Source organism: Gallus gallus, chromosome 11 (assembly GCF_016699485.2).
Source record: "Gallus gallus isolate bGalGal1 chromosome 11, bGalGal1.mat.broiler.GRCg7b, whole genome shotgun sequence".
Taxonomy (NCBI): domain Eukaryota; kingdom Metazoa; phylum Chordata; class Aves; order Galliformes; family Phasianidae; genus Gallus; species Gallus gallus.
Genome location: NC_052542.1, coordinates 9,939,759 through 9,951,317, shown reverse-complemented (window position 1 = coordinate 9,951,317; position 11,559 = coordinate 9,939,759). Strand labels below are relative to the sequence as shown.

General features: G+C 51.1%; 1 protein-coding gene across 1 annotated transcript; it reads left to right on the top strand.

Moving 5' to 3' along the window:
* The first annotated feature begins 9,855 nt into the window (after positions 1 to 9,855).
* Positions 9,856 to 11,126, top strand: CEBPA (CCAAT/enhancer binding protein alpha). Its single transcript, NM_001031459.2, has one exon. The coding sequence runs from the start codon at positions 10,005 to 10,007 to the stop codon at positions 10,977 to 10,979; it is 975 nt and encodes a 324-aa protein (NP_001026630.1). The 5' UTR covers positions 9,856 to 10,004; the 3' UTR covers positions 10,980 to 11,126.
* The last annotated feature ends 433 nt before the right edge of the window (positions 11,127 to 11,559 follow it).

Genomic DNA, 11,559 nt, shown 5'->3' with positions numbered 1-11,559 from the left:
GTATCTCACATCCCCAGGAGAAAATAAAGGAAGTATGCAGTGTCATCATCCTTCCAGAAAGTCACTTCTCCCATTCTGGTGAGTTAGCTGGCAGAAAGGCCTTTTCTTTTCCTGTATCTTAAAATGGAAGCAAGTTCAACAGAAACAGTGGGGCACAGCTCCCTGCTCTTTGGCTGTGCATACTCTCTAACAAACCATAGACTCTTAGAGGACCAAAGCAATTACATTTACACACACAGGCACCTGGATATCTCTGTCACTGAATTTACCAGAAACAATACAGCATTAGGTTTCTATTGAATATGAACACTGCAGCCAAAATTGTAGAAAAATACCTCTTAGGTATTAGGTAATGTGTCCCAGGACAACAGTGTCGTTGAAGGACTCATCTGATTTCTCTCCTCTTGACTGTAAGTAGATCACATTTCCTTCTGATAGGCAGGAGAAGTTTTACATCCCTTCGTCACTAGCCTGTCCATCGAGGTCTGCTTTCTGTACCTCATCAACCATAAAAACTAACTCAGCAAATCTTTGTATAGGAAATTGTTCCTGATGTGATCTGTTTCAACATCATGTGGGGTTTTGCTACGTGATTTTTTTGGTCAGAAGGACTTGCACAGTTAAGATCCTAATGGAAATTATTGGGAATCTTGCATGAGGGAAGAATTTAGGATCAACAATATTGCAGTGATGGTGATTCATAGGGAAATATCCTATGTGTGAAAAAAGTAGCATGCAAAGAGTAGTAGATGGAAACACAAAACACTTCAAAATACATTGAACCATATCTTGCAGATGTCCATGTGCATGAGCATTGGCAGTTGACACTTAAATGCCAATAGTCACTTGGCAGAGAGTGAAATTTACACTCTTGAAGGGTCCCTGAAGACCATTTCCAAACATGCCCAGTTATTTGCTGAATGGATGCTTCGCAAGGTGGACTTTACCAAAGTGTGCACAGTCACAGAATCACAGAATAGTAGGGGCTGGATGGGACCTCTAGAGATAATCAAGTCCAAACCCCCTGCAAAGCAGGCACCCTACAGCAGGCTGCACAGGTAGGCGTCCAAGTGGGTCTTGAATATCTGTAAAGAAGACTCCACAACCCCTCTGGGCAGTCCATTCCAGTGCTCTGTCACCCTGACCATGAAGAAGGTCACAGAAATCTTTATAGCTCAGCAGTGAATGTGGTAACAGTCATAATCATTTGCCTAGGCTTTTGAGGCCCTCCTTCAGAGTGTACAGGCATTACTTTGAAGTCATATACAGTTCCAATGGAAATGTGATTTGGCAGTTGGAGAAAAGGACTTTGCTTACCAGGAAATGAAATTGTAAAGTGCATTGTTTATTGTACTTCTACCTTACATCATCTTTTTCCTCTTGTTAAAAGCCCTTTGACATTAGGAGACTCTGCAGGTGGGACAGTGCTAAGGATTGCAAAGCACATGCTCGTGCTTTCCTTCCTTTAAAAAAAGTGAAGATAGGATGAGAACACGTGTGTACTCCTAGCAGCAGCATGAGCATGGGCATGGGCAGCCAGTCCAAGAGAGCTCCAGGCAGAAAAGACTGCCCTGCTTTCAACAAGTGGGCTGTGCTGTGCTGGTGCTGTAAATAACAGGAAAGCCTTGGGCACAAATTTCAATGCTTGGAGCACAGCAGGCTTATAACAAAATATTTAATTTGCCTAAACACTGTCCTGATGTGGGGACATTTATCAGTCAGTACTTTCTGGCATCAACAGAGAATACTGCAGCACACTGTGAAGCAGTCTTTATGTCTCTGGATTTCATCTTGTGAAGGGGCACCAGCTATGGCTGTAAGTTGAATGGGGAGTTACAGGCAGCTCTCAGATACTTCACGTTATAGCAGCATTGGTAGCTGAGCTGGGGGAAAGCTATGAAGTCTGCAAGCTTTTATTTAGTATTTGAGTGCTTTTGGAAAGATTTCTAGCAGGATTTTCAGTGGGCTTAAATTTGATATGTGCCACATATTCTGCCACTCCATCACCAGATGGATTTCTTGGCCTTGACCAAAATATGTAGACCCAAGGATTTACAAGTGTTCCAGTCCTACAAAGGAGACTGAATAGCTCTGAGCCCAGTGAGAAAAAGAGGCCAAGGGGCACTGGGGCAAAGTCTGGTTTCCTGAAGACTGAGTTTTCAATTGATGTGTCAGGAGATCAGAGCTCCACCTCGAGCATTTCCCACCATTTGCAGAGTTAGCTTTTCTCACAGAATAGGCACCTGTATTTGTCTTTCATGAAATGCAGGCACAGTGGAATCAGCCTGCAGCTCTGTGCAAGGGGCAGTTCTGGTGAGGAGACCTATGGCATTCTTTACTTAAATAAATGCAAACAAGTGCCTCAAACTTTGATCAGTGACATGCTGAGCTGGGTAGCCAACATTTATTTCAGTTTATTAATAAAGGAGAAAACTCATTCCACATGGTGAGGGGTCTGGAGACACTGCTGAAGATGCACACGATATCTCATGATGACTTAAGTTGAACATAAATGATTGATAAGGCTGACAGGGCTCTGCAGACATTGCAAATGGGCAGAAACACAGTTCTGTACAATGAAATCCGGTACTGTAGCACCCGACACACTTGGCCATGTTGCAGGAATTCTTTTTAGAACAACACAGTTCATATGATAAATAATTTGGAATTCTTACCTGCTTTTAGAGAATATAGGACTTCTCTAAAGTTGAATTATAAGGAATGTACAATTTATTCTAATAGTTATATATATAGTTTGCAACAAATTATCATCTAGCTTAATTGTTTAGGCCTGAAAGAAGTATTTAGAGTGAATAATTTGAATTCCAAACACTTTTGCCCATTTTCTATATTTAATGACAGCAGTAGGAGGGAAAAAAGTCATACATTTTTTGTAATACGGGGACCTGGTTGGAAAACTGTTTCCTTTTCACTTAAACACAAATAGTTTGTAAGGTCTTTTTGTCTGGAATTAGGTACCTCTCAACCCTGGCCTCTTGCTAAATTAATGGTTTTGATTATACTTAGCTCCACAATTAAGTGTATGAATCAGTTGCACATGTAAGACACGTGGCATTGTTGGTGCTCCTAGTTGAAGAGTAGTGCCTTTTCAGCATTGTTTTACGGGCACTGAGATATGGAAGCTTCTTGCTAACAGCACCATCACTATTTCTGAAATGTTTTTGCTCACAATAAAAACCATTTTTATGCTTCCGTAAAATGAATGAAAAGCACGATGGCTTCCATCAGAAATCCTCTGGCTTTATTCATATGAATGTTGTTAATGTTTATTTAATAGTTATTGGAAGCACTCGGTAGCCCGGCTGCTAATCGTAAGGAATTGTTTGTTCAAAGCGTTTTGAGGCAGCCGGTCTTGTTTTCCTTAAAATGCCCTTGCTGCCTCCCGAGTTCAGTTTCCAGATCTTTATGGGTCTGTGACCCACTCAGGAGCAACGTACTGATCTTGGGACTGACCTGGCTTGTGATTAACTCTTATTGCTCTTAAGATAAAGACGTGTTTTGCATAAAGCATAAGATTCCCGTTTGGACAGAAAATGTCAATGTAAGGGTCTTGTGGGATTCGTGCAGTTGCGAGTAGTGTCTCATTTTTATTAAAGGGATTGCTCTGGTGAACGTGACTGTGTGTAACCTATCTTTCTGCATAGGCTTGGAAGGCAGAGTAGATGTTATCTCAGCAGGTAGGAGTGCCAGCTCCTTTCACTGGATGCTTCAAGTGACCTTTGGAATCCCCGCAGGGAATGAAGGGCCGTATCTCACATTGCCTTGCTGGCTGCCCCACCAGCATGCTGCATGGGCAGTATTGAGGTGAAATCACTTTGTAGCAGGCTCTGCATGCCACACATGGGAACTTGAGCACCGTATTTCAGCCTGTAAGTGAAAGCTGCCTCTTCAGTCACATCTTTGTGCAACAAGTCAAAGAAGTTCTGATGCCTGAAGTATCTCTGTTATTAGTTTGGAACTGATAACAGAACTGCAGTAATTGTCCAGCTGTGATTGCCTCTGCTTGCTTCCTTCCTCCGTGCCTGTTGTCTCCTGTGCTTGGTGTTTCTTTGATCATGGTTAGGACTCATTTGTGATGTCACCAAGTCACTCTTCGAACTTTGTGAAGCTTCCTTGTGAGTCCCTCCCCTCTCAGTGCCTTTGACATTTTTCATTTAGTAGGGCAGCTCCTGCTTAGATTAGTCATGCTTAGATTACTCATTAATCCCTGGGCTGCAGCAGTATAATTGGAGAAGGCTGAGTGTAGCTCAACAGGGAGGTCAGACTGTCAGATAGCATCCACGCTGAGCAGTAAAGCTGCTTTCTGCTAGTATGGTCTCAATGCTTTTTTAAACATCACATTTTAAAATCTAAGTTAAATGTGGCTCCAATCCTTTCTACCACTGAAGTCAAAGCTTCATGATATTAATAGTAGAAGGGTGTATGCACCAAAGGTGTATGTTATATCCAGTCCTTGTGCTGCTCTCATCCAGCTGAGGTCTGCCCCAGTCAGCAGTGTGTCTGCCCATGGCAGGACAACATGAGTCTTTCCTTCCATACTACACTATAGAATTTAACTTTGTGCCGATTGGCTCCTCCAGTTTCATTTATATTCCTGTAACAGTGTCACCTAGAAGGGAACAAAGTTGATGTAAAGAATGAGAACACAGACAAGTCAGTGTGTGTCAGGGATTCCATTCTGTAACAATGTCTCACATACTAAAGTACATAATTAAGAAGTGGCATAACTTTTTTTGAGCCTAAGTTCTGTACGTGGCTCATGCAGGTGCTTAACATCTAAGTTAAATGCCTGAAGTTGGTGTCCTGTGTACAGACAGAGGTAGGGAGCTGGGGTCTGTTTGTCTGGGTTTGTCAGGAGTTTTTTTATTATTGTTATATGATGCCACAAAAAGTGATCAGCCATATGCTAACAGTTAAAATCTTCAGAGAGTTTCTGAGAACTTTCTGTCCCTTAAAGCAGAGCTGGGATCTGAGTTTGGATGACGGTGCTCACTGCCCCGTTACTGTTCTGCTGCAGCATGTGTCTGTTAGCTCAGGTCCGTGCCAGTTCTGACTCAGGGCCATGAGCCTTCCATTCAGCACACAGGAGCTAGGAAAGATATGAGCCATATTTCCTATATGCTCCATTAAGCATACAGTGGCAAAAATAAGAAAGAAAAGAGTGACATTTTCGTGGCAATTTACTTCAACGTAAAAGTTAGTGTTTACATTATAGAAAAAAAAAAAGTAGTAGTAAAAATAGCAGAAAATATGTGAAAAATAAAGCATTTCATTTGAGGAAAGCAGTGGTCAAATTTTTGCATGCTGACTGTTTGTGATGTTAGCACAGCATTGCGGGAGAAGATAGGCTGAGTTGGCTACTCGTTTCTTGTGTGGCCTTGGCAGATCATCCCCTCTCCAAGCTCTGTAGCTGTGAAATAGAGCAACAGCACTGCTCCACCTCCCAGGGAGATGTAACCATGAAGGAATGAAGGATCCTGAGCGATCGATGACAGAAACCACTGACGTTTGTGAGGTAGACAAAAGATTGGAAAGTTAAATTGAGGAGGGAAAGGAAGGAAGGATGTTGTTTAGTCTGAGGTAGAAGAGTAGTGAAAGAATGGGCAACTTATGGGTAGGCCAAGTAGTGAGTAATGTGGTAAGTGATGGTATCAGTAAGAGAACTGTAAACGTGATGTGGTGAATTCTTGAGATAAAGGTGATGCTGTGGTAATGCAGAAGAGACCACTGCAGTGAGATGGGGTGAGGTACTGTCACATCCACCTTTTTTTGTGTCTGTGGCATTTCAGCTGTATTCTGGAGGGGACAGAACGAAATGTGGTATCTGAAAAGCCTTCTGAATATTCTTGGGCACCACAGATATGGTCACTGAAATACAATCCTAATTGTAAAAGAGAAACTAACCATTTAATGGCTCACTAACTGGGTAAAAAACCTGAGCAGGTTTCACAGCCTGGCTGTACGTGGTTACAGGTGACAAGCAGGGAAGAGCAGGCTATGAGCCACGTGTGGATGGAAGCAGGCAGTGGGCTGCTGATCGAGTGAAGAGATGCTCCCAGGCAGCTAGCATGGTAACTGCAACGGCGCTGAGCTCTTGGGAGAGGAGCCAGAAGTTAGCTGAGCACAAGGACAGCAAGGGTTGAAGGCATGGTCACAGGGACTGTGAGGATATGGTACGGACAGGGAAACGATATGGAAAGGGAACAGGAAGGTTAGCGTGGATTTGATTTCATTCACGTTGGAGTTGCAAGTGCTCTTCCTCCAAAGAAGAAGAGCTAGAGTGATAAGTAATTGAACCACCTGGCATCGAACCAAACTGCACATAAAATGGTCATCAGTCCCCAGCTGTTCCCAGGTGAAAGGAAGGCCCCGGCTGACTTGTACTGTGCTGCACACTGCTCTACTGGCCTGCAAGGCTTTGGCATGTACAGCCTTCTCCTTTGAAAACTGTCATGTGTGGCAGCCTTTCCACGTGCAGATCATGTCTCCCCTCTCTGGGGCAGAAAACAGAGAAGAAGGGTGAAGTTTGTGCTTCATTGCACCACGAGAAGTAAAGGCAGCACATTGGCAGCTCCTCATCGCATACAAAACTGCTGCCCATCTCTGCCTGCTCCCCCGGTGCACCCATGGCACAGCACTGTCCCCAGCTGAGGACTGTGCCCCCATCCCTGCCCTGCTGCCCCCAGTGCACACCCTGGCCCTGTTAGATCTGCTTTCTTTCCTGCACCCATCCTGCAGGTGGGACAGAGGACGGGCTGGCACTGGTGCCAGGAGGAGATTTGCATGCAGTCAGGACATTCGGGAGCTTTGTCAGTAGCAGTGACATGTTCTCAGTTAACAAGGAAGCAAAATAAACTTGCAGAGACACTTTGGTTCTCAACTGGGCTGCCACATGCCAGCTTCTGTGCGCAGTTCCGTGCTGATGGATCAGAGCAGGGGCTGTGCCTGCACCCTGCAGCAGGTAGCCTGCTTTGCACCCTGCAGACAGTGCAGGGGCTGAGGTCAGGAAACATTCAGAGCACCCACTTTTGTGGTGCAATTTACAGTCCCAAAATTCACTTCAGAGATCCGGAAGGATATTTAATTCCTCCATCGCTGTGATTTTCTCTTGTTTCCTTCCCAACCAACAGAAACCAGTAGGGCCAACTTTGCGCGCTGGCTCTCAGCGCTGTTCAGGGTTTTGGAGTGCTTTCCCAGCCCTCCCTGGTGCGATCTGCTGTGCGATGGAAGAATAGCACCCTCAAGAGTTGACGGCCGCGCTGCTCCGGGGCTCCACAGCACTCGGCAGGAACCCTTCCTCCTCCTGTTAAAAAACACCCCGGCACACGCAGCCGAGGCAACGAGACATAAACGTTTCTTTTGCCATCACATGTGGAATGTTTGGCATCGGTCGGTGTGGGTGTGGAAATCTGTGCCTGTCCGAGGGATGGCAGCTGCTGAGCGTGGCATTTGCCTTCGGAGAAGAGGCATTCAGAAAAGAATTGTCCTATTTATTTAAGTCTGAGAAACTTGTTTCATACCATCCTAAAAGAATTTGAACAGGAATCAATAGTTTTTGTGCAGAAAGAGATTATTTTAAAGTACTTCACTGAGATAAAAGGGGTCTATGTAAAAAATACTGAGCAAACCAGTCCCTAAATTGCGGGGACTTGTTCGTTAATTGCAGTAATTAGGAATGGAATCCGATCCTAAACTTTCCGATTTGCTTTGCATTTCTCTTCATGTGTGGTTAGACCTTAATTTTCAGAACGATTCTAAAACATGAGACTACAGAGGCGTCAGTATTGTTGGTGAGTGACGAGCAGTTCTGTGCTCCTGCTGCTGCCCGCAGTGCAGACCTTTTGCTGTGGGTGTGCATGGCCGGTTCCTGCCCGCTGCCTTCAGAGCGCCGTGCGGCCACGGGATGCTCGGGCATGGCCAGCGCTGGCTGTTGGGCCAGCTGGGTCCTACAGCATCAGCAAGTCTGGGTCAGCACCTGCCCCTCCTCTGCAAATGGGTTTGCTGGGGCAGAGCCTGCAGGATCCGCACAGCCAGATGTGGCAGGGCTGCGCAGAGATGTTGCGGGGGCTTCTTCTATGGAGATATTTGAGACCCGTATGGACGCCTACCCGTGTGACCTGCTGTACGGAACCTGTGGAGCAGGGGGTTGGACTCCATGATCTCTTCAGGTCCCTCCCAACCCCTGCAGCTCTGTGATTCTGTGATTTCTGCCCACGCTGAAGCATCCCAGATTCCTGTCACAGGATAGGGGATTTTCCTCTCTCTCAGAACTTTGTTTGCAATTCTTCCATACTGATGCTTTGCTTCATCAGGCAACGCGTGCCCTTTCTACCCACTGTTACGTGCTGAAACCAATGTATATCTTAATTTCAGAAGATACCATATATAAAAAGCAGTTAGGATTTATCTTTTTTTTTTTTACATTGACACTGAAAGGTGAAAAGTATGTTCATAGAATCATGGAATCTGTGTGTGCTGTATTCTATATGGACGTTTCCCACCAGACACGCTCTCCTTAAGGACAGCTCAGTGCAGAAGGCTGTGCTGGCTGCTGGCCTCGTGGCTGCGTGGGGAGCGGAGGCTCACATGTGTGACCCCACAGGTGGCTCTTGGTTCGTGGCAGTTTTGTTCCTAAGACTCTGCCAGTCACTATGAATTGCAAGGAATTCAGAGCAAGCAATTTGATATCACAAGCTTCTGGTTCATTCAGCCATCCAGGACTAAGAAATGCGGCGATTCTTTCGCTAGCCATAGCTATATTGGGGTTTTCACTGCGGATCTCCCTCTCGCCACTGTCTGCACCTGCTTCACCGGCCTCGCTGCGTCCTTCCATGCCCTGTTCTGCTTTCCGAGCGACCCGGGCCAGCGGATGTAGGGGCCGGACGCGAGGCCGGCAGGTACGGCCGGGCGGGGAGGTGGCAGTTCCGTGTCCCGAATCCGTCCCGGACGGGCAGCGCGGGCTCCTCGGGCAGCGGCTGTCCCAGCAGCTGCCCGGGGAGGACTCGGAGCTGCGCCCCGGCGTTTCGCCTTCCTCGCGGCACGCTGCCGCACTCCCGGGGTTTATCTCGGGTAAACGCCGGGAGCCGGTCCGCGCCGGACACAGACCGAGATTGAGGTGTTTGCACTTGGGGAAATCCGTGATTAAATTTACCTGCCCGATTCGCGCCGCGGGACGGGACGGGTCGGAACGGAGGGGCAGCCCCGCGCGTTCATCCCCCACCGCCAGCGCACGGTGGAAGGCGGCGGGGCAGCGGCAGCGCGTCCCGGCCCGGCACTGTCCCCGGCCCCGGCCCGCAGCGCGGAGCCCCGCAGCCCCGCCCCGCCGGGCGCGCTCCCGGCCGGGTCCTAGCGCCGCTCGGGGCCGCGCTCCGCGGGTCCCCACGGGACTCAGCTGATGGACCTCGCGCGTCGAACCGGGTCGAGCTCCGGTAGCTCCGCTGGGACGGCGCCTTGGGCCCCGCAGGCGGGCGGGCACGGCGTCCCATCCGGCCCAGCGTCCGCGAGTTCGCGCGTGATGGTGAACTTCGGGGCCGTTCCGCGGTGGAACGGGGCCGGGCGCTCCGAGCCCCCAGAGCTCCGCGGGCGGGCGGGCGGAGCGCAGGGCCCCGCGCGGGGCTCGGTGAGAACGGAGCTCCCGGGGGAGGGAGGACGGCCGGGCCGGGGCGCTAAGACCCGGGGCGCGGTGGTCAGAGGTTCCCAGCAGGACACTAGAGGGCGATCCCCGGCCCTGCTGCGGGGGTGTATATATACGGCACGCAGGACCGAGGCAACCCACTAGGAACGGGGCAGGCAGGCAGGCGGCGAGCGGGGCTCGGGCGGGCTGGGGCGGGGGACGGGCTCCGGGCGCGCCGAGCGGAGCCGCGCCGAGCCGAGCCGAGCCGGGGGAGCGCGGGGTGCTGCGGGCTTGGCAGAGCCGCCGCCGCCCCGTCCGAACCCTGGATTGCCGGAGCCCTTCACCATGCCCGGCAGGCTGTAGGTGCTTCATGGAGCAAGCCAACTTCTACGAGGTCGATTCCCGGCCCCCGATGAGCAGCGGCCAGCACCACCAGCTCCAGACTCCCCTGCCCGGCAGCGCCTACGGCTACAGAGAGGCTCCCTCGGCGGCGGCACCTGCTGCGGGCGGCGCGGAGCTCGGCGACATCTGCGAGAACGAGCACTCCATCGACATCAGCGCCTACATCGACCCCGCCGCCTTCAACGACGAGTTCCTGGCCGACCTCTTCCAGCACAGCAAGCAGCAGGAGAAGCACAAGGCCGTCCTGGCCGGGGATTTCGATTTCCACGGCATGCACGGGGCCGGCGCGGCCGCCTCGGCGCCGGGGCACCACCCGCAGCACCAGCAGCAGCCGCTGTTCGGCTGCGCGGCCGGCTACATGGACGGCAAGCTCGACCCGCTGTACGAGCGCATCGCCGCGCCGGGGTTGCGGCCGCTGGTCATCAAGCAGGAGCCCCGCGAGGAGGAGGAGGTGAAGGCGGCGGCCCTGGCGGCCCTCTACCCGCACCCGCAGCAGCACCCGTCCCACCTGCAGTACCAGATCGCCCACTGCGCGCAGACCACCGTGCACCTGCAGCCCGGGCACCCCACGCCGCCCCCCACGCCCGTGCCCAGCCCGCACCACCCGCACCACCCGCACCCCCCGGGCGCGCTGCCCGCCGCTCCCGGCGCCCTCAAGATGATGCCCGCCGACCACCGCGGCAAATCCAAAAAGACAGTGGACAAGAACAGCAACGAGTACCGCGTGCGCCGGGAGCGCAACAACATCGCGGTGCGCAAGAGCCGGGACAAGGCCAAGCAGCGCAACGTGGAGACGCAGCAGAAGGTGCTGGAGCTCACCACCGACAACGAGCGGCTGCGGAAGCGGGTGGAGCAGCTCAGCCGGGAGCTGGAGACTCTGCGGGGCATCTTCAGGCAGCTGCCCGAAAGCTCGCTGGTGAAGGCCATGGGCAGCTGCGCCTAGCCGGGCCCTCCCGCGGCTCCGTGCGCTCCGAGCGGTGCCGGAGCGGGCTCAGATTGCGGGGGGTGGGCTTTATTTTTCCTTTTCTTTTTCTTTTTTTTTTTTTCTTTTTTTTTTTCCCCAACAGTAATGACCAATAAAAGAAGCCAGGCAGCTGTAGTATTACCAGGTCGGTGCCTTAGGGTTGACACACGAATAAGCTGAAAAACGTGGTGGGTTTTGTAAGGAGAAAGGCGAGGGGAAGGAAGAGATAAAAAAAGCCCACGTGTCTACACAGGGTAAATGACAATAATAATAGTAATAGTAATAAAGCACATAGAGCAGCCCAGATGTGCCTTAAAGCTGCCTGCAGGAGCTCTGTGCCCGCAGCCTGCCGAGGAAGGAGCGCGGGGACGTGCGGGCTGCGGGGCCGGCACGGGGACGGCGGCGGGTGCGGAGCGGCAGCGGCGCCGGGACCGCCGCGGGCGGCAGAGGGTCGGGACAGCCCGAGCGACGGAAATCGGGACCGACGGACAGCCCGGCCCGGCAGGCGGACAGTAGGGCCGAGAGCGGCCCGGCGGAGCTCCCCGCGCCGACAGGAAGA

Excerpts from the sequence above, each read along its gene's own strand:
- CEBPA (NM_001031459.2), top strand. The coding sequence starts at position 10,005 with ATGGAGCAAGCCAACTTCTACGAGGTCGATTCCCGGCCCCCGATGAGC.